Here is a 24,419-nt window from a genome sequence, read left to right as displayed (position 1 = left end):
CCAGTGCGGTGGAACAAGTGAGCGAGACACTTTTCATTAACCCACTTTTCGGTGAATGAAGCAGGCAGGCGTTCGTGAACCGTGTGAGCTTCTGTGTCGTGTCGATAAGCTCACTGTACAGACGTGTCAGCATTGGACGTCTTCAAGGTCTTCGATTTTGCTTATAGATGCAACATGCACAGTTGCATACTTATTGGTATATCGAACGAGCGAACGAAGGATGTGTCATAATTATGTTGTTATAGTACTTTGCACGCTGTCAATGGTTGTGTCTCCATATGGAGAAAAGGAAAGCAAGAAATGAGAGGTTGAACCATACTACTGGGAGCTGAGTACGGCAGTGGGTTGATTTGATACTGGGTCTGTTAGTCTGGTACCCTGGTACGTAGTTCGCAGCTCAATTGTTCTCTCTTGAAAATGTCCTCTACTTAACGTTACTGACATACGGAAGAGGTGTGCAGTTTATCGAAGTCTGCGTTGCTTTATAATTTTGTATTTTCTTTACAATTCATATTTTACACAACAATTTTCATTTTACCAAAAAGTAGTCTGAACCAGTAGTTTTATTATTCGTTGAATATCGGGTTTTGACCCATTTAAAAAGCGCCCCTAAAAACCCTAATAAGCGGATGTCTTCAGTGTGTCTAAAGTGTCAGCCTTGATCTCATAACTACAGAAGCGATTTTCATTAAAGGCGGTTCGGATCCGTTATGCCTTATAGCACATGAGCCTGGTGAATAAAAACGCGACATAATATATCTACTTGACATGAATTTCAAATCGATTCATTCGTTAAAATAAGATGTCTAAGATGTTCAAGATTTTTTTTATAAAAGTAGCTTAAAATAGAGAAAATAGGCAAAGGGGCTATTATAATATCTATATATTAAGCGCCATTGTCTGGCTAATAGCTTCTCTCCTACACAGCTCAGAGTTTAAAATAAAATTCACCACAAATTTGGAATTGGTTCTACCACCTTCAAAGTGATTCTATGGGCCGCCTCTTGACGAAAAACTTTCGTACAACAAATGTTCCGAGTTTTCTTTTTATATGTCACACAAGAGACACCTCATTTTTCTATGAGCTTCAAATGATATCGACTCGACTGTAATGAGGCCCGTATAAATGCTTACGTTTTTTTTGTATAATTCTAAAAATTTGCGTGTTATGAAAACATTCAAAGTAAAAAAAACGAATGAATTGTCTGGCATTGTTTTCTATTTTAATAGGTTCCCATGAGGGGGGTCCCGTAGCGTAGTTGGCTACACGTTCGCCTTACAAGCGAATGGTCATGGGTTCGATTCCCAGCCCCTCCACCAAACCCTCGTCAGTCGCCGGATCCGCAGCCCACACGGTGGCGTTTGGAGTACGCGCCTTACCGTCACGGCTGCCTGATGACGACTGACAACTTGTTCTTCTCGGAGGCATTCCTCCAACGCTATCCAGATAAATGGCAACCGAACAATGCAACGATCAATGGATACACGACATGGACAAACGGACACAATGGGCTCACGAAGGGAGAAAGACTGGCACCGACAACAATATAATGGTAATGGAAATCTAAAAATAGATTCTGTGTGGATTCTGTACAGCAGAATACCACAGTAGATCTCGGCACAGTAGCGGTTAAGTAACACAGAGTGCCTAACAAATAAATAAAGAAATAAATAAAAGGTTCCCATGCTTTCAGCTCCATAAAAATATACATATAGGGGAATTGTTCCTGGATTTCATCTCATAGCACCGATATTCATCCCATCATTTGATTTATTTCTTATTTTTGTGCTTTGTGCAGCAGTGAGCACACATGTTGACAAAAAGAAGTATTTTTTTTGTTTCGCGATGAGATGAATAGTTCAGTGAGATGGAGATCGGAACAGTTCCCCTAGATATGCTTTCAAAAGATTGTGATAATATAATCCGGCTTGATGATCTTAGTCTCCCCAGCATATCGAGTTTTTTGTTACCATCGATTCCAGTGTCCTGGAGAACCTAACATTGACTTGGTTGCGAGAAGACAGTGCTTGAAATGACTGAAATGCATTTCCAAACTTTAGTTGAAGTGCATGTTGCTGACTCTAATAGCGAATTCAGATTACACCATTTATCATAAAAAATATCGTGTTAAAGTGGAGAAAGAGAATTGAATGTATGGAGATTGGCAGTTATTTTTTTATTAAAATTATTGTTTTACATAAATGGCGTAATCTGAATAGACAATAAAGCATAAAGCAATGTTTGTAGTTTCTACGCAAGCATTTTACAGAAGACTCTAGGATTCTGTAAACTTCCGCTTGGAATACAGTTGGCCAAGTTCCCATTGGAATCGATATATCTATCCCAGGGAAGAAGCTTCTGCACCCACTTGGTTGTTCAATTTTTAACCGCCAGTTTAAAGTTCCATAAATCTTGAGCAAAGTTTCGGTTCTTCATTTATTCGCGTATTGCGCCCAGGGTCAATTACGTTGAAAAGTCGGTTGAAAATACGTTGTTCATTATCCAGTCTTTATCGTTCATTACTAGGAAGCATCGCTATTTGCCTTCGGCTTGATGACTTCTCCTCGAATTTTTGAATGTCGCCACTTGAGCAAGAACCGACTCACTTCGCCTAATAATAGTAGAAACTTTTTGAAAACATTAGCAACTGTGCTACTTCCTGAGTCCGAATTACAATGATCATCACCAACGTTGTTGATCCCATCACTTCCAAAAATCTTCAGTCTCCCCACTCTCCGCGTTGATCCCCCTTTACCTGCGTCCTTTATTCCACTGTTCTCCCGGATCAGGTCTTGCTCACAATTTCTAACTAGGGGTGTACCAAAGATTCCACGCATGAATTTTAAAGTTCACACTTAAATTATTTTGCCGACCTCAGAAAAATTTTCGCCGAGATTCCAACAGCCGAAATCCAGGTTATTTTTTACCGAAATTTCGCCATAATTTTACCGAAATTCGATGAGTTTGCGTAACCATGAGTGACCAACAAACAGGCGATTACTGTGCGTTTTTCAGTCGTTGCGAATCTGATAAATTATCTATCTGGTGTTCGGTGACTAATGCGCATTAGAAATACTACAATAAGAGATCGGCGAAGACGCCATCTTGTTTCCAATCGAACCGTCAAAAGCGGTTCCAATTCGACTTCGATCCATTAAGAAGCAAGCAAAAAGTTCAAGTGGTGCCAGTATTATTATCACGATTTCATGCATTCTCATACGTTGCCATTTCGACAGTTTTTCATTCCGCCGGTCTCTGGTTATAAAGTGGCTAATGCGCATGTATATTAGGTTCTGCAGCGTCTGTATCTAACCTCAAACTGATGACTGATTAGTAGTACTTCGCGTTGGACTCGGGGGCAGCCAACCAATCACGAACTCGAACCGTGTCAGAGTCAGTGGAAAGTACTACTGAACTGTCAAAAAAGTTCATTCGACGAGGACCGAATTCATTCGTGACGTCATGCTGCAGAACCTAATTGCGCTTTTCTCCGGTCGAAACAAGCGCGATCTTTAACGTGATACATGAAGCACGAACAATCATCAAAACGTCATCATTTTTAACATTGAATGCTTAACTTTTTTCTACAACAAATATGCTAAATGGCGCGTGCTAAATTACAGTTACATCAAACAACTGAAATACGCCGCTCTAAAATTTTATGAGGTGAGAGAGACAAAAGATAGGAAAAATAACACGGTGTGCAATGTCTCCCCGAGTCACCTTAATAGTTTGCAGTAGTTATCGAGCAAGCGAGTGTAGTGCGTGTTTTGGTCGTCGCGAAGTAGTTAAGATACCGAATCAGTCTTCGGGTAAATAAGTTAGACACGCGTTGCTTTTCCGTTTTTGAATCATCATGAATATTGCGTCGTTTAAAACAAATAATTAGTCGCTTACCAAGGCGATTTTCAATATATTTTATTTCTTCTCAACTAACATATTATTCCTTTCCAGTGCGCTAATGGAGATGCAGAGGATTCTTCGGTCTCTTGTAGCAATGAGTGTCGTACTAAGGGGACTGTGAGGACGTGGCCGGCATCGTTATTGGTCTTGAATTAAACGAACTCCAAAGCCAACTCCAAAGGTCCCGAGAAAACTATTCAATCGATGAGCTGTGCATTATTTGTTGTTTCTCGGCCAATCACGACTAGCAACTACGATAAGTACAGTTAATCAAGCTAAGCTAATTTTACCGACATTCGGCAAAGTTAACTTTTTACCGAAATCTCGGTAAAGACTACCGATGAATCTCGATAAAAAATAGACCGAGCCGAGATCGAGATCGAAATTATTGCCGAGATTGCTGGTGGACTGTCGCCAATCGTAAAATTTCGAATTGTAAGTTTGTTCAAATTCTGTACAATATTAGCCATTAGTTTTCAAACAAGTTTCTAATTTTATTAAAAACAGTTTTTTTTGTGAAGGTTTTTGGGTTTGTCAAAAGGTTTAGTAAAACTAGATTTCTGGTTAAGGTTTAGGTTGGAAAGGTTTAGTAAAATTAGATTTCTGGAATTCTAGAAAACTTAAGTTTAAGCATTCCAACTAGTTTTCTTAGAAATTTAAATTTATTTTACATACATTATTGGGGGCTTGATTATTGACATTTGAGCATGATTTCACCAACACTACATGGAACAAGGAGAATCCTTATGTTTGAGTTTGACAACAAAGGCACTGGAACGCTTGATAACTCCCACTGATCATAGCCATGGTACTCTCGGTCTGCACGCTAACAAATTTTATTCGATTACTTAACTCCTTAAACCGACAAATCGTCGACCTATTACAAATAGTTTTAAAAATGTATAAATGCCCCAGTTTCGATAACAATTTGAAGCTGAAAGGGAATGAGTGCTTCTACAATTTCAGGGATCCGAAACTTGAATAGAAATTTATTTTTTTTATTTTAAACCAGTGGTGTGCTGAGTCATTCTCAGACGATAATGATTGTAATTTTAATTAGAGAACAGTATGCGATGTGTCGTCGGCAATAACCTCCTAAATCTCCCATAACATATAAGTATGGCTTATAAACCAAAACCATGATGTTTGATATTCTACCATAAACGATTGCTTTGTTTTCATGCTAGGTAAAACTCCGTTCTTGATATCTCTTAAGAAACACATTTATTGCTCACGGTGTCTCTATGGGGAAATATTATTTTTTCAAAAATCAGTACCTTTGAAACACCCACCACGCGAAATTCGACGCGGATTTCAAATGGGTTTTCAATTAATCTAAATTTGCTGTTATAATATAACGCGATATAACCAAATCATTCACATATAGCATTGACATGTTTTTGGCAATGAAATGAGTTTCTACTTCAATCAGGGAATTAAATTAGTCATAGAAAGCCTGAACTTTATTTTTCCAGGTTCAACATTGTTTACTTTTCGGCCGTGATCATATGTAGCTCGAGAAATGATTTCTCTCGAGAATTATCATTCAAAGTTAAGTCTCCTGTTTGGAATTATGGTTTCGTGGTAGGAATAAAAATTAGTTCAAAAAGTAAAGATAAATGTTTCAAATCAAGATACGATTGTCAAACGATTATTACTAGACCAACATTTAAAAAGGGCGTAACAGCCAAAATTTATTCCTTCTGATTCTTCGTCCACACATATAGCGACGAGTTTTTATCAATCGCGTGTGAGTGTTGATCATCCTCGATTTTTTGAAAATGTAATGTTCTCCCACCCTTGTGTTAAACCGTCTATGTGAAACTGACCCACAGTCTTTATCGGCACACTTTATTGATTGCCCTTCTTTCAATTGACTAGATAATATACCACCCCTTTAGTTGATATGCGCAACGACAACGTGTCATAAATTTATCTAGATTTGAATTCCCATATTTAGTAATCTGAAGGTGTATTTAAGAAAAAGATAGTCAAAATTTCAAACAGATTTGCAATATTCATGATTATCGCATCCCGTGTTCCATACACATCAATGAACTATAATGTCACGGATAAAGGTTAAATCAATATAAAAAGCACGCGAAACAAACGGAAAATAGCAACAGCCAGATTTGTCCAGAGGTTCGCAACTGACGGATCACACCACTCGTTTGCTCTTCGATATTTGTAAACATTTTGCCGTCACAGGTTCAAAGTTGTGTAGCATGCTACGCAAAGAACAAATTCATAGTATTTTTTAAGCTATAAACTCATCCCACAAAACAAATCAAAATCAGGTTTTTTTCTTCGGGTACTTTATATTAATTTCCAGGTAAGAAGCCGACACTAGCGGAGCCTGGTTCCTGATAACGGCACCAGTAGTTTTGCGTAATTGATGTATTGATAAATTGGCGTCAGCAGTAAGAACTGCATTGAAAAGGTTAATCTGTTCAGCGATTAATATCCTAAAACGTTTTCAGGTAGTTTCATATATCTGTTACAAAATATTTAATATAGTTTTTGTTATTTTTTTAATGACCTAATGATTTTATACTTAAGATTAAGTTCATCAATACGCTTGAGCATTGAAATAAAGATAAGTTAAAAAAGTTCATCTATTATTTTAATTGTATTTTATCGTCTTGAATTGTAAGTAATTCGTTGGAAACCCAAATAGAATATACAATAGAATATCAATAAAATATCATAAAATTACAATACATTTTATTTATGAACAATCAATTCTGTTGTTCTTCTATTGTACCAATTAATTTTCCTTATTGTTGTTCCATTAAACGTACAATAAAATCTATTGACAGAAAACTGTTGACAATAGAATTACAATAAATTCTATTGTAATAGCAAAAATTTGTTCGAGAAGCAAACGATTTTTTTATTGTTACGGTAACTAACAACCAGAGCATTAATGAATAAAGCTTCCAATGAATGATTAAATTTGTTATGATTAAATCATTCAACACTATGATTAAGGATTATGAATAATGATTTATTCGTTTTTGACAATGATTAATGATTATGATTAACGAATAAATTAATGTTTGACAATGAATAACGATTATGATTAATGAATAAAACATTTGGGGTATGATTAACGATTACCGATCGTGATTAAATGTTGACACAATTTGTGTATGATTAAAGATTACCGCAATGATTAATGATTGATGATTATGAATAATCAAATTGAATGATTTGCATAGTGATCAATAAGCAAGTAACTTTTTTTTCCAAATTGGCTATTAAAAGGTTTAAACATTATATGATTATGATTGAAGATTAATGAATAAAAGCGATGTATGCAATGATTAAAATTGATAATTAATGAATAAACTCAAAGCAATTATGAATATGATTAGTGATTAATGATTGAATGTAAGATTCTATGATTAACGATTAGTGATTAATGATACACTCGTATTTTTTGTATGATTATGATGAATGAATAATGATTAAATAACCCATTATTCATTAATCGTAATTAAATCTATGATTAATCACTAATGCTCTGCTAACAACCCCTATTTTCTATTGTAAAACTTCCATTTACAGTAGGATTTATGGTGGAAAACAATATTCTTAATTGTTATTTTATTGTGAGCAACAATAGAGTTTATTGTAATTACGATTAAATTTATCGTATTGTTACAATAATTTCTATTGTAATTCTATTGGACTTTTTTATTCGGGAAAGCCTCTACGAATTATTCTAAATGTTTTGTTTTTAATTTCTGGTATTCCTAGGGACACATTTTTTTTCTCGTAATTTACTTGAGCAATTTTTCAGGACCACCAGGAATTCCTTCGCAAGTTCCTCCAGAAACTGCTTCAGCCGTTCCATCAAAAAATCCTTCAGGAATAATATCGGAAATCCTTCCAGTTATTCCTTCGAAAATTCCTCTAGGCGTTCTTTCGGAAAGTTCTCCCGAAACGAATTCAAAAATTCATTCAGAGGAAATTTTAAGAATTGCTTCCGAACATTCTCCAACACTTCATTCGCAGATTCCTTTACAAAACTTTTAGGAAAAATCGTTTAGATTCCTTTAGAAATTCTTTTGACAACTCATTCGAAAATTTCTTGAGAAAATTCTTTGAAATACCTTGGTAAAATAATTTAGAAATTTGTTAGGAAACTTAGGTATTCCTTGGATTTAAATTCGGTAATTTCTTTAGATAAACTTTATAAAACTTCCGAAGGAATTGTTTAGGATTTTTTTTTTTAGAATTTTTTTGGGAAATTCCTTCAGAAGAGGAAGTAGGAAGATTTTTCGACACCATGGGTATAGTGTATCCATTGTATTTGCCACACGAGGTACATACTCATGCAATGGCGGGTATAGAAAAGCTTTCAATTAATTAATAACTGAGGCAATGCTAATAGAACACTAAGTTGAAAAGTGATCCAAGTTCCATTTGAAATGCAGATCCATTGAAGAAGAAGAATAGCGTGCGGTTAGAGACGTCAATCGTCTAGACGCATGAGCTATGGAGTGTGGGTTCGATTCCCGCACCAGTAAGAAGGAAACTTTTCGTGACCGAAAAATTCTCTACTGGTTCACTGGGTATTATGTGTGCTTTACTGCTGTGTGTTGTCTAGGTGTTAAGTTTTCAGTCTGTACGACCTCTGATCGAAGACGGCGTTACCGTCTTTTTTTTTCTTTTTAAATAATTATGCATTACTTGTCTGTTTACACTGCAAATAATGTATTTATTCTTTAGTAGGACAACAGATTTTACATACGCATAATCGAGTTTAAGACATACTAATTAATTTCCACTCCGGGTGGCTTAATACCCGGCATATAGGCAATTATCTATGAATGTACTGAACTCGAGTGGCGATCTCTCTTCGCTTGTGTGGTCGGGTCGGGATCTGACGAACAACTGGCACAACCTCACACAACCCTACTATGTTTCTAATGCGAAACATACTTCATCCCAACAAACATTCACTAGTTTAACTAACATCAGTGCGATGATTCAGTTCAGCACTGTGTTGAATTATGCCTGTACTATTTCTTATCACAACTTCTATTCAGACTTTGTTCACACAATTTTGGAGAAGTTATACAGCTACAACATCTCATTTTGAAAAACAACTTTATTGCCTGATTCGTTAAACCTTTAATAAGCATTTTACTTAGCCTTAATTCAGCTACATGTAAATTCTTCGAAAATAATAACGCATTGATGGTAACATCATCAAGATCTCCATCGAATGTATGTTGAAGCACTTGTTATTTTCATAAAATCATTTTAAAATTTTCCTAAATCGGGTCTCGAACTGCTGGCATTCGCCAATAACGTTGTCATCCGCGCCATCTTTAATTTTATGTTATGGCTTACTCAATGCATAATATTAATAAGCTGAATATGAATCATAGTTGGACTCTTATTCAACAAGTCAATCTGTCAAACTACAGTTTGTTAATAGCTGTACAAGATTTTTATTTCAATCATTGTTCAGCCAGTTATAACCATCGAACACTGGGAAAAATGTCAAAACCTGTCAAAACGATAAAGTAAAATCCGTTGCCAATGATATTTATGAAAATTTTGTGATCTTATGTTCGCCATTGCTCGGAATCTCTGAATAACCGGTTGCGATATGATTGTGCTATCAATACCACACATGCAGCGATTAAATATCGAAATTTATATACACCTGTGTTCAGAATAATAGCAGCGGAAGCCGTTTTTCATACAAAATGGTCAACTTTGACAAACTGTAACTTTATACCCCGATGACCGCACCCCGATGACAAATATGATAAAATTTACACGTACAACGAATCATTTTTTTTTCGAATGACGCGTTCAAAAATTACGCACTAGGTCAAATTGTTCAAAAAAAATAACAGCTCAATCGGTCATCGGGGTACGAAGTTACACCTTGTCAAAGTTGACCATTTTGTATGAAAAACGGCTTCCGCTGCTATTATTCTGAACCTGGGATTCTGAACACATGTGTACATATAGAAAAACAACTAGTATATGACGAATTTCGCGCCAACTCGACCAGCGGTTGGCAGCACAATCTCAGAATCGAATGAAATTTGGTGGGCATAAAGATATGGTATTTCTAATCCACTCCTCATACTTAGTTTTTTAAAAATTGCCAAGAGTAACATTTGATGAGAGCCAAATTTTTTTCATTGATTTTTTTAAATCGATGTAACTCTAGAATAACAAGACTTACAAAAAAATGTTGTATGGCGGACTGTCGTGAAATTTCCTGAAGTTTTTTGAAAAAATATCCAAAAAATAAAAAAACCGATTTCTACACTAAAAACCCAGATTAATCCACCTAGCGGTGACGGTGCCTTTCTCGCTCGTTCAAAAGGTTTGGAAAAATCTCAAATAACACCAATATGTGGATTGGTCTTATTGAATTTGTATTTTGGCTATAACTTTCGATCCCATAGTCCGATCTGTCCAATTTCAAAAAGAAAACGATGGGACATGATTCTGCGTCGAATGCAACGTGTTACGAGCGAATCGGTTGAGGATAAGTGCCCGAAAAATGAGTGACATTTTTACGCGATTTTTTCGTATGAATTTGTATTTTGGCCATAACTCTCGATCCCATAGTCCGATCTGCCCAATTTCAAATAGGAAACAATGGGACAGGATTCTGCGTCGAATGCAACTTGTTGCGAGAAAAACGGTTGAGGATAAGTGTCCGAAAAATGAGTGACATTTTTACGCGATTTTTTCGTATGAATTTGTATTTTGGCCATAACTCTCGATCCCATAGTCCGATCTGCCCAATTTCAAATAGGAAACAATGGGACAGGATTCTGCGTCGAATGCAACTTGTTGCGAGCAAATCAGTTGAGAATAAGTGCCCGAAAAATAAGTGACATTTTTACGCGATTTTTTCGTATGAATTTGTATTTTGGCCATAACTCTTGATCCCATAGTCCGATCTGGCCAATTTCAAATAGGAAACAATGGGACAGAATTCTGCGTCGAATGCAACTTGTTGCGAGCAAATCGGTTGAGGATAAGTGCCCGAAAAATGAGTGACATGTTTTGAGTAGTTTTGCGCGCACACACACACATACACACACACACACACACACACACAGACATCACCTCAATTCGTCGAACTGAGTCGATTGGTATATAACACTATGGGTCTCCGAGCCTTCTATAAAAAGTTGTTTTGGAGCGATCATATAGCCTTTACCGTATACTTAGTATACGAGAAAGGCAAAAAAAATAGTTTAGAAAATCAATATCGATATTATAAAAAAACCTCATCTCAGAAATCGATGAAATTTTTTCTACAGATAGGTATTTTTATTATCTAACTTTTCTGGGAAGTCACTCAGTTTTGCCTTTCTCGTATACAACATATACGTAAAGGCTATATGTTCGCTCAAAACAAACTTTTGATCCGAGGACCGGAGACCCATAGTGTTATATACCGATCGACTCAGCTCGACGAATTGGAGTGATGTCTGTGTGTGTGTATGTGTGTGTGCAAAAGTCTAGCTCATTTTTCAGGCACTTATCCTTAACTGATTTGCTCGCAATAAGTTGAATTCGACACAGAATCCTGTCCCATTGTTTCCTATTGAAAATTTACCCGATCGGACTATGGGCTAAGAAGTTATGGCCAAAATACTTTTTTTTTATATTAAAGCACGTTAAAAAGTCTAGCTCATTTTTAGGCACTTATCCTCAACCGATTTACTCGCAACAAGTTGCATTCGACACAGAATCCTGTTCCATTGTTTCCTATCGAAAATAGACCTGATCGGACTATGGGCTTAGAAGTTATGGCCAAAATACTCTTTTTGTCTTTCCCGTATACAAGGTACACGTAAAGGCTATATGTTCGCTCCAAAAACGAGGCCCGAAGACCCATAGTAATATATACCGATTGACTCAGCTCGACGAATTACAGTGATGTCTGTGTGTGTATGTGTGTGTGTGCGCAAAAAGTCTAGCTCACTTTTTGGGCACTTATCCTCAACCGATTTGCTCGCAATAAGTTGCATTCGACGCAGAACCCTGTCCCATTGTTTGTTATTGAAAATTCACCCGATCGGACTATGGGCTTAGAAGTTATGGCCAAAATACTTTTTTTCATAAAAAAGCACATTAAAAAGTCTAGCTCACTTTTTAGGAACTTATTCTCAACCGATTTGCTCGCAACAAGACTCGCATTCGACGCAGAATTCTGTCTCATTGTTTCCTATTGACAACTGACCCGATAGGACTTCGGGCTTAGAAGTTATGGCCAAAATACTTTTTGCCTTTCTCGTATACTAAGTATACGGTAAAGGCTATATGATCGCTCCAAAAACAAACTTTTTATAGAAGGCCCGGAGACCCATAGTGTTAAATACCAATCGACTCAGTTCGACGAATCGAGGTGATGTCTGTGTGTGTATGTGTGTGTGTGTATGTGTGTGTGTGTGTATGTGTGTGTGTGTGTGCGCAAAACTACTCAAAAAATGTCACTCATTTTTCGGGCACTTATCCTCAACCGATTTGCTCGCAACAAATTGCATTCGACGCAGAATCCTGTCCCATTGTTTCCTATTTGAAATTGGTCAGATCGGACTATGGGATCAGAAGTTATGGCCAAAATACAAATTCATACGAAAAAATCGCGTAAAAAATGTCACTCATTTTCCGGGCACTTATCCTCAATCGATTTGCTCACAACAAGTTGCATTCGACGTAGAATCCTGTCCCGTTTTTTCCTATTTGAAATTGGTCAGATCGGACTATGGGATCAGAAGTTATGGCCAAAGTACAAATTCATACGAAAAAATCGCGTAAAAAATGTCACTCGTTTTTCGGGAGCTTATTCTCAACCGATTTGCTCGCAACAAGTTGCATTCGACGCAGAATCCTGTCCCATTGTTTCCTATTTGAAATTGGCCAGATCGAACTATGGGATCAGAAGTTATGGCCAAAATACAAATTCATACGGAAAAATCGCGTAAAAAATGCCACTCATTTTCGGGAGCTTATTCTCAACCGATTTGCTCGCAACAAGTTGCATTCAATGCAGAATCCTGTCCCATTGTTGTCTATTTGAAATTGGCCAGTCCGAACTATGGGATCAGAAGTTATGGCCAAAATACAAATTCATACGAAAAAATCGCGTAAAAAATGTCACTCATTTTTCGGGCACTTATCCTCACCAGATTTGCTCGCAACAAGTTGCATTCGACGCAGAATCCTGTCCCATTGTTTCCTATTTGAAATTGGCCAGATCGGACTATGAGATCGAAAGTTATGGCCAAAATACAAATTCATACGAAAAAATCGCGTAAAAAATGTCACTCATTTTTCGGGAGCTTATTCTCACTTTTCCTCAACCGATTTGCTTGCATTTGCATTCGACGCAGAATGTCTCATATTTTCTTATTGAAAATTAGCCAGATCGGACTATGGGCTTAGATGTTATGGTCAAATTACTATTTATTGTGAAAAAGAGTTCAAAAAAGTCTAGCTTACTTTCTTAGCACTTATAGGGTTTCTCACCCCATTCCCGGCCTAACATGCGCACGACTGCATTATTTAATTGATATTTATGACTAGGGCAACTTTTCTGAATTTTGTGGGCCGTGTAATATTGCGATAGGGTTCACCTCTGCTTCAAAAATAGTTATTCTTGCTAAACACCGCTTGAAAAAGCTTTTATTTGATTTAAATTAACATGGTGCAGCACTCATTTCAGTCATAGGCGATTGCTTATCCGGCATACCCCAAATCTCCTCGGCATACGCAATATTTTACTCAATCTCTCAACATCTTACTCTCATTCTCTCTCTCGGGACGGTAGAAAATGCGACGTAAACAAAAATATGCACGTTCCACGACAACAGGATGCCAGATGGTATTATTCATAATCATTTTTATTTGGTTGAGAAGATATGTTTACTCATCCAAATTTCTTCCAAACACTTAAAAACAATATCTTTTCCACCTTTTGAAATCGAGAGAATTATAAATAACATGATAACGTCAACGTATTAGACAGTTTTCCTATTAACGAATAAGGATTATCTTCATACTAAAATAAGACTTATGGCCTTTTGGCAGCACTGTACAGCTAGAAGTTCTTGGGCCGAGGTGATTTTTTGTTCGGTTTGAGGATACATTTTTAAATGTATTCCAATATGTTTATATAAAATCTAGTGATACGAACAATTACAAAAGATTGAAGTGCGTGAGTTTAGCATTAGTGTGTGGTGATAAACAGCCTGAAGCAATGGTTGTATCGAGCACTGTGACGATTTTCAGGTAGGTGTTTATTTGATGATACCGTTTTGTAAAAGTGGAAAGAATCACTCCGGCTCAGTGGTGTTGCAACGAAGAGCAAAAGTTTGAAATCTACATTTTTATTTTCAATAATTGGATCGATTAGGAGTGAAATAAATGGTTGAAAAATATTGAGTATTGTGCGAGATAAATAGGAGACTTTTTTAAAATGATCAATCATAAACCTACGGCTACTAAACAGTATAAATCATTAGCTTTCTGTGCAGTGAGCCGGGAATGGGGTCCATAGGCCCAAGTAGTGATTTACCCTACTTCATCTATTCCCCAAGCAACACAAAAAATCGCGTAAAAAATGTCACTCATTTTCCGGGCACTTATCCTCAATCGATTTGCTCACAACAAGTTGCATTCGACGTAAAATCCTGTCCCGTTGTTTCCTATTTGAAATTGGTCAGATCGGACCATGGGATCAGAAGTTATGGCCAAAAATACAAATTCATACGAAAAAATCGCGTTAAAAATGTCACTCATTTTTCGGTAAATTATTCTCAACCGATTTGCTCGCAACAAGTTGCCTTCGATGCAAAATCCTGTCTTATTGTTTCCTATTTGAAATTGGTCAGATCGAACTATGGGATCAGAAGTTATGGCCAAAATACAAATTCATACGAAAAAATCGCGTAAAAAATGTCACTCATTTTTCGGGCACTTATCCTCAACCGATTTGCTCGCAACAAGTTGCATTCGACGCAGAATCCTGTCAAAAAAGTCTAGCTCACTTTCATAGCACTTATACTTCATCTATTCCCCAAGCAACACAATTTCAACAAATCTGGTTGCAGTAACCATATTGTGACTGAATCCGGTCATATATAAGTTACTGTGATTGATGTGCAATATGTGTGCTTCTCAGGTCGCTCGCAACAGATTGCATTTGACGCAGAATCTTGTCCCATTGTTTCCTATAGAAACTTGGCTTGATCGTACAATTGGGTCAAAAGTTATGGCGAAAATACTAATTTAAAAACTACTAAATAAAATGCCATTTTTTGCTCTTATGCTCATCCGATTTGTTTGCAACAAATTGCGTTTGGCGAGAATTTTTTTTATGCATATAAACAAATATGAAAAATAAGACCAATCCACATATTGGTGTTATTTGAGATTTTTCCAAACCTTTTGAACGAACGAGAAAGGCACCATCACCGCTAGGTGGATTAATCTGGTTTTTTTTTGTAATATCGATTTAATTTTTTTTTAAACTATTTTTTTTAGTGTAGAAATCGGTTTTTTATTTTTTGGATATTTTTCCAAAAAACTTCAGGGAATTTCACGACAGTCTGTCATACAACACCTTTTTGCAAGTCTTGTAATTTTAGAGTTACATCGATTTAAAAAAATCAAGGAGAAAAAATTAGGCCCTCATCAAATGTTACGCTTGACAATTTTTTAAAAACTAAGAAAGCAGAGTGGCTTAGAATTATCATATCATTATGCCCTCCAAGTTTCATTCGATTCTGAGATGGTGCTGCCAGCCCCATAGAAGAGTTGGCGTGAAATTCGTCACATATGAAATCTGTAACAGACATGCAATATGGTCGATTTTATTTGAAATTGTTTGTGTTGGTTTCCGCACAACTTTAAAACAACTGCATGAATTTTCTTCATTGCTCCAGCAATTTTGTTCGTTATAATCTCCAACAGCTTTATAAATTAGGAATCAATTATATATCACGAAATAATTATGTATTGCCCCACGAATATAAAAAACCTGAGTGTTCTTGACAATAAGTCCAACAATGTCTTGGAGAACGCTGAAATCCAATGGTTCAGAAGGATTTCTTATGCTTACTTATTAATCTACTATTCAAACTCTATTCGACCAGTTTTTTAGAGCATCACATCATAGTCGAACAGAGAATTTTGAAAATCATTAGTTCAGCACATATATAAACTTTCCCTATGTGCTGAAACTTGTTGCAAGCAAATCGGTTGAGGATAAGTGCCCGAAAAATGAGTGACATTTTTTACGCGATTTTTTCGTATGAATTTGTATTTTGGCCATAACTCTCGATCCCATAGTCCGATCTGCCCAATTTCAAATAGGAAACAATGGGACAGGATTCTGCGTCGAATGCAACTTGTTGCGAGCAAATCGGTTGAGAATAAGTGCCCGAAAAATAAGTGACATTTTTTACGCGAATTTTTCGTATGAATTTGTATTTTGGCCATAACTCTTGATCCCATAGTCCGATCTGGCCAATTTCAAATAGGAAACAATGGGACAGAATTCTGCGTCGAATGCAACTTGTTGCGAGTAAATCGATTGAGGATAAGTGCCCGAAAAATGAGTGACATGTTTTGAGTAGTTTTGCGCACACACACACACATACACACACACAGACATCACCTCAATTCGTCGAACTGAGTCGATTGGTATATAACACTATGGGTCTCCGGGCCTTCTATAAAAAGTTTGTTTTTGGAGCGATCATATAGCCTTTACCGTATACTTAGTATACGAGAAAGGCAAAAAAAAAAATAGTTTAGAAAATCAATATCGATATTATAAAAAAACCTCATCTCAGAAATTGATGAAATTTTTTCTACAGATAGATATTTTTATTATCTAACTTTTCTGGGAAGTCACTCAGTTTTGCCTTTCTCGTATACAAAGTATACGTAAAGGCTATATGTTCGCTCCAAAAACAAACTTTTGATCCGAGGACCGGAGACCCATAGTGTTATATACCGATCGACTCAGCTCGACGAATTGGAGTGATGTCTGTGTGTGTGTATGTGTGTGTGTGCGCAAAAAGTCTAGCTCATTTTTCAGGCACTTATCCTTAACCGATTTGCTCGCAATAAGTTGCATTCGACACAGAATCCTGTCCCATTGTTTCCTATTGAAAATTTACCCGATCGGACTATGGGCTAAGAATTTATGTCCAAAATACTTTTTTTCATATTAAAGCACGTTAAAAAGTCTAGCTCATTTTTTAGGCACTTATTCTTAACCGATTTGCTCGCAACAAGTTGCATTCGACACAGAATCCTGTCCCATTGTTTCCTATTGAAAATTGACCCGATCGGACTATGGGCTTAGAAGCTATGGCCAAAATACTTTTTGCCTTTCTCGTATACAAAGTATACGTAAAGGCTATATGTTCGCTCCAAAAACGAACTTTTTATAGGAGGCCCGGAGACCCATAGTGTTATATACCGATTGACTCAGCTCGACGAATTGGAGTGATGTCTGTGTGTGTGTATGTGTGTGTGCGCAAAAAGTCTAGCTCACTTTTTGGGCACTTATCCTCAACCGATTTGCTCGCAATAAGTTGCATTCGACGCAGAACCCTGTCCCATTGTTTCCTATTGAAAATTCACCCGATCGGACTATGGGCTTAGAAGTTATGGCCAAAATACTTTTTTTTCATAAAAAAGCACATTAAAAAGTCTAGCTCACTTTTTAGGAACTTATTCTCAACCGATTTGCTCGCAACAAGTTGCATTCGACGCAGAATACTGTCCCATTGTTTCCTATTGACAACTGACCCGATAGGGCTTAGAAGTTATGGCCAAAATACTTTTTGCCTTTCTCGTATACTAAGTATACGGTAAAGGCTATATGATCGCTCCAAAAACAAACTTTTTATAGAAGGCCCGGAGACCCATAGTGTTATATACCAATCGACTCAGTTCGACGAATCGAGGTGATGTCTGTGTGTGTGTGTGTGTGTGTGTGTGTGTGTGTATGTGTGTGTATGTGTGTGTGTGTGTGTGCAAAACTACTCAAAAATGTCACTCATTTTTCGGGCACTTATCCTCAACCGATTTGCTCGCAACAAATTGCATTCGACGCAGAATCCTGTCCCATTGTATCCTATTTGAAATAGGTCAGATCGGACTATGGGATCAGAAGTTATGGCCGAAATACAAATTCATACGAAAAAATCGCGTAAAAATGTCACTCATTTTCCGGGCACTTGTCCTCAATCGATTTGCTCACAACAAGTTGCATTCGACGTAGAATCCTGTCCCGATTTTTCCTATTTGAAATTGGTCAGATCGGACTATGGGATCAGAAGTTATGGCCAAAGTACAAATTCATACGAAAAAATCGCGTAAAAAATGTCACTCGTTTTTCGGGAGCTTATTCTCAACCGATTTGCTCGCAACAAGTTGCATTCGACGCAGAATCCTGTCCCATTGTTTCCTATTTGAAATTGGCCAGATCGAACTATGGGATCAGAAGTTATGGCCAAAATACAAATTCATACGAAAAAATCGCGTAAAAAATGTCACTCATTTTCGGGAGCTTATTCTCAACCGATTTGCTCGCAACAAGTTGCATTCAATGCAGAATCCTGTCCCATTGTTGTCTATTTGAAATTGGCCAGTCCGAACTATGGGATCAGAAGTTATGGCCAAAATACAAATTCATACGAAAAAATCGCGTAAAAAATGTCACTCATTTTCGGGCACTTATCCTCAACCGATTTGCTCGCAACAAGTTGCATTCGACGCAGAATCTTGTCCCATTGTTTCCTATTTGAAATTGGCCAGATCGGACTATGAGATCGAAAGTTATGGCCAAAATACAAATTCATACGAAAAATCGCGTAAAAATGTCACTCATTTTTCGGGAGCTTATTCTCACTTTTCCTCAACCGATTTGCTTGCATTTGCATTCGACGCAGAATGTCTCATATTTTCTTATTGAAAATTAGCCAGATCGGACTATGGGCTTAGATGTTATGGTCAAATTACTATTTATTGTGAAAAAGAGTTCAAAAAAGTCTAGCTTACTTTCTTAGCACTTATAGGGTTTCTCACCCCATTCCCGGCCTAACATGCGCACGACTACATTATTTAATTGATATTTATGACTAGGGGCAACTTTTCTGAATTTTGTGGGCCGTGTAATATTGCGATAGGGTTCACCTCTGCTTCAAAAATAGTTATTCTTGCTAAACACCGCTTGAAAAAGCTTTTATTTGATTTAAATTAACATGGTGCAGCACTCATTTCAGTCATAGGCGATTGCTTATCCGGCATACCCCAAATCTCCTCGGCATACGCAATATTTTACTCAATCTCTCAACATCTTACTCTCATTCTCTCTCGGACGGTAGAAAATGCGACGTAAACAAAAATATGCACGTTCCACGACAACAGGATGCCAGATGGTATTATTCATAATCATTTTTATTTGGTTGAGAAGATATGTTTACTCATCCAAATTTCTTCCAAACACTTAAAACAATATCTTTTCCACCTTTTGAAATCGAGAGAATTATAAATAACATGATAACGTCAACGTATTAGACAGTTTTCCTATTAACGAATAAGGATTATCTTCATACTAAAATAAGACTTATGGCCTTTTGGCAGCACTGTACAGCTAGAAGTTCTTGGGCCGAGGTGATTTTTGTTCGGTTTGAGGATACATTTTAAATGTATTCCAATATGTTTATATAAAATCTAGTGATACGAACAATTACAAAAGATTGAAGTGCGTGAGTTTAGCATTAGTGTGTGGTGATAAACAGCCTGAAGCAATGGTTGTATCGAGCACAGTGACGATTTTCAGGTAGGTGTTTATTTGATGATACCGTTTTGTAAAAGTGGAAAGAATCACTCCGGCTCAGTGGTGTTGCAACGAAGAGCAAAAGTTTGAAATCTACATTTTTATTTTCAATAATTGGATCGATTAGGAGTGAAATAAATGGTTGAAAAATATTGAGTATTGTGCGAGATAAATAGGAGACTTTTTTAAAATGATCAATCATAAACCTACGGCTACTAAACAGTATAAATCATTAGCTTTCTGTGCAGTGAGCCGGGAATGGGGTCCATAGGCCCAAGTAGTGATTTACCCTACTTCATCTATTCCCCAAGCAACACAAAAAATCGCGTAAAAAATGTCACTCATTTTCCGGGCACTTATCCTCAATCGATTTGCTCACAACAAGTTGCATTCGACGTAAAAATCCTGTCCTGTTGTTTCCTATTTGAAATTGGTCAGATCGGACCATGGGATCAGAAGTTATGGCCAAAAATACAAATTCATACGAAAAAATCGCGTTAAAAATGTCACTCATTTTTCGGTAAATTATTCTCAACCGATTTGCTCGCAACAAGTTGCCTTCGATGCAAAATCCTGTCGTATTGTTTCCTATTTGAAATTGGTCAGATCGAACTATGGGATCAGAAGTTATGGCCAAAATACAAATTCATACGAAAAAATCGCGTAAAAAATGTCACTCATTTTTCGGGCACTTATCCTCAACCGATTTGCTCGCAACAAGTTGCATTCGACGCAGAATCCTGTCAAAAAAGTCTAGCTCACTTTCTTAGCACTTATACTTCATTTATTCCCCAAGCAACACAATTTCAACAAATCTGGTTGCAGTAACCATATTGTGACTGAATCCGGTCATATATAAGTTACTGTGATTGATGTGCAATATGTGTGCTTCTCAGGTCGCACGTAACAGATTGCATTTGACGCAGAATCTTGTCCCATTGTTTCCTATAGAAACTTGGCTGGATCGTACAATTGGGTCAAAAGTTATGGCGAAAATACTAATTTTAAAACTTCTAAATAAAATGCAATTTTTTGCTCTTATGCTCATCCGATTTGTTTGCAACAAATTGCGTTTGGCGAGAATGCATATAAACAAATATGAAAAATAAGACCAATCCACATATTGGTGTTATTTGAGATTTTCAAACCTTTTGAACGAACGAGAAAGGCACCATCACCGCTAGGTGGATTAATCTGGTTTTTTGTAATATCGATTTAATTTTTTTAAACTATTTTTTAGTGTAGAAATCGGTTTTTATTTTTGGATATTTTTCCAAAAAACTTCAGCGAATTTCACGACAGTCTGTCATACAACACCTTTTTGCAAGTCTTGTAATTTTAGAGTTACATCGATTTAAAAAAATCAAGGAGAAAAAATTAGACCCTCATCAAATGTTACGCTTTACAATTTTTTAAAAACTAAGAAAGCAGAGTGGCTTAGAATTATCATATCATTATGCCCTCCAAGTTTCATTCGATTCTGAGATGGTGCTGCCAGCCCCATAGAAGAGTTGGCGTGAAATTCGTCACATATGAAATCTGTAACAGACATGCAATATGGTCGATTTTAATTGAATTTGTTTGTGTTTGTTTCCGCACAACTTTAAAACAACTGCATGAATTTTCTTCTTTGCTCCAGCAATTTTGTTCGTTATAACCTCCAACAGCTATATAAATTAGGAATCAATTATATATCACGAAATAATTATGTATTGCCCCACGAATATAAAAAACCTGAGTGTTCTTGACAATAAGTCCAACAATGTCTTGGAGAACGCTGAAATCCAATGGTTCAGAAGGATTTCTTATGCTTGCTTATTAATCTACTATTCAAACTCTATTCGACCACTTTTTTAGAGCATCACATCATAGTCGAACAGAGAATTTTGAAAATCATTAGTTCAGCACATATATAAACTTCCCCTATGTGCTGAAATGTGATAAAACTAAAACGTTAGTTCGACCTTAAATAAAAGTGGTAAGCAAATAAATAGGCCAAGTCGAATATTAGTTGGAGCAAATTCCGAAATGAAATCCTTTATTCAGCATCCATTTTATTCAGCTATGAAGATCACAAATAAACAATGATTCGACTTAGATGCTTATTTGTAGCTTGTCGTTATTTGTATTTGTAATCATGTATTCTTAACAATTAGTCAAGTTGTCCATCATCAGTTAATAATAAACTGCAGAGGCCACTAAGGCCTGAGGCTGAACAAACAAAATAATCAATCGTCGTAAGAAGGAACTTGTTACACACTCTCGGTAAATTCTTCCTCGCATTCTACGGTAATTTTTTCTATAAATATCTTTGGAAATTCTTCCAGGATTTTCTCTGAAAATTCCTCTATGAATTCCTCCAAAAAAGGCCTAAACTCTTTCTAAAATTCTTCCTGAAGATCCTTCAGGAATTTTCCCGGGAGTTTCAGAGGGATTTTTCCGAAGAATCCTCCAGGAATACCCTACACAACATCCTCTAGGAGCTCCTCGTTCGTAAGTTCGTCCAGAAATTCCTGCGAACGTTCCTCCAGAAATTCCTGAGGAAGTTTGCTCCAGCAGTTCTTCCAGGAATTCCTTTGGAAGTCTCTTCATAATTTTCTCCAAGAATGTTGTCGAAAGATTGTCCAAGAATGCCTCCGGAAGTATAATCTGGAGTTTCTCTTTCTCTGATATTTTCTCCAGGATGGCTTTCGGAAATTTCTGCAGATATATCCTAAGAAGTTCCCTCAAGACCTTATCCAGAACTTGCTCAAAGGATTCCTCTTGAAGTTTCTTCAGGAATTCCTAAGGAGCATTCTTGAGGAAATCATCAGAAAAATCCTTCGGGAATTTCTCCAGAAAATCCTTCCGGAATTCATCATGAAATTTCTACAGGAATTCCTTCTTAATTTCATAGTGATGAGCTTTATTTATAATTTAAAAATCACTTTGATAAAGAACCAAGAAAAAAATCTTAATTTCATCCAGGAATTCCACCTGAAGTTTCTCTGGAAGTTCCTCAAGTAGTTTCTCCGGAAGTTCCTTCAGCAAATCCAAAAGGATTTCCTCCATCAACTATGGTGAAAACAACTGTAATTTAATTTTTTTTCTAAACTTTTTCTTGTGAAGGCTACAAAAGTTTGAGTCTCGCGCGCGCAAAGCAGATATGAATGATATTTTTAAACTAATGTACAGACTTGCGCATTTCCAACTGTTCAAATGATTCTTCGGATTAGTAATTGGCTATCTGAATCTGGTAGAGTTTTGTTCCCGCGGTTGATACCGAAACTTTTGATATCGACGGAGCGGTAACACAAGTATTAGTTTTGTTGACGACTTAGATTATTAATTTTATTGATGCTTACGAGTCATAAGCGCTTAATGGTCTTGTAAAAACATGAAACGCGATTCTTGGTGGAACTTTTGAAATCTGTGCGAGAGGTATCACAAGTTTTGCATTTTAGTATGAACTCGAGTATCACTACATGTCGATGCAGCTCTCTTTGTTTATAATATCATTCATAAGAGAAACCGAGAAAACTACCTACCTACTATTGAGTTTTAGTTCTTTTAGTTACTTTATTTTTTCTTTGAAATTATTAAGTGATAGTACAATGATTGTCGACAAATCCTGCTCGCAGGGCAAGTTTTTGCAAACATGGAACTGTATTTGAGAGATGTTTTATTGAGTAGCACAACTATTCTCATGATCGGGTATGTGTTAATTTTTATTAATTTATCACTCCAAAATTTTACTGTAACTATTTTAAGTTCAATTTGAGAAATGAGACAAGGCCTTAAAATGCAAAAGGAGATTGAAAATAGGATTCTAACATTTATTATCTTCACTGTAAAACAACACAATACATTGTCGGATAGATTTTGCGGTATGTAAATAATAGCGTTTCTCCAGACCTAAAGAATGCGCTCCACAGACAATCCAGCATCTCAATGGAAATGTGATTGAAATGCGTTCACCATTGAATTCCCGACGGCGCCATTGCACTGAGATTCAAGTATAAATGAGCAATAAATTCGATTGATGTGTTACCCTATTCAGATTTCAGTTGTGTTTGAACGATTTGGGCCCATCATTCATTGAGGATTAACACCAATGAAGTTGAATGCTAAATTATGCTGATTATTCAGACCCCACGATTCCAAAAAATACGGCCTGATTATTAATGGTTGATTCAAAAATAATTTGTAAAATTTCATTTGGAACTATAACCAGTTAGTTTACACTTATTATCGGGTCAAGGAAGCGTTCAAGCCGACCAGAGGCAGAAACATTTAAAGTGAAATTTTCAATTAAAAGTAACTATCTTCTGAGAAAATTCTCCACTTTTTCTAGATTTGTTGCATATATTTTATTTAATGTTTATCTTCTCCCATTGGCACGGTGACGGTGTAACAATACATCGATCTCGTCATCTTTAGAAAAATAAATGTACATATTCTTTTGAAAAGAAATAGGTTGGAAACCCCTGATGGACACATTGTTATCAACTTTGGCAGTAAATAGAAAGGTGTGGGAACTCACATTTTGATCTGCTCCAGGAGTTTCCCAGCTGTTGATTCGTTGTACTGTTGAGCGAACTTCGTAAACTTTACATCATCCGTACCGTCGTCGGTGGAATACACGCCAAGCACGAGACCTCGCTGCGTTCGACGGAT

The 24,419-nt window shown here is 36.6% G+C and overlaps 1 protein-coding gene across 2 annotated transcripts in view; it reads right to left on the bottom strand.

The window, feature by feature from the left end:
* LOC134225182 (E3 ubiquitin-protein ligase COP1-like) overlaps positions 1-24,419 on the bottom strand; it is a 57,103-nt gene that overhangs the window by 32,282 nt on the left and 402 nt on the right. For both annotated transcript variants that reach the window (XM_062705044.1, XM_062705042.1), the window contains exon 2: positions 24,286-24,404. In XM_062705044.1, the coding sequence (XP_062561028.1) occupies positions 24,286-24,404 (119 nt within the window). The remainder of the gene's footprint in view (positions 1-24,285; positions 24,405-24,419) is intronic.

This window comes from Armigeres subalbatus, chromosome 3 (assembly GCF_024139115.2).
Source record: "Armigeres subalbatus isolate Guangzhou_Male chromosome 3, GZ_Asu_2, whole genome shotgun sequence".
Lineage (NCBI taxonomy): Eukaryota > Metazoa > Arthropoda > Insecta > Diptera > Culicidae > Armigeres > Armigeres subalbatus.
The sequence above is the reverse complement of the archived record's forward strand: the minus strand, read 5'-3'. Positions and strand labels throughout refer to the sequence as shown.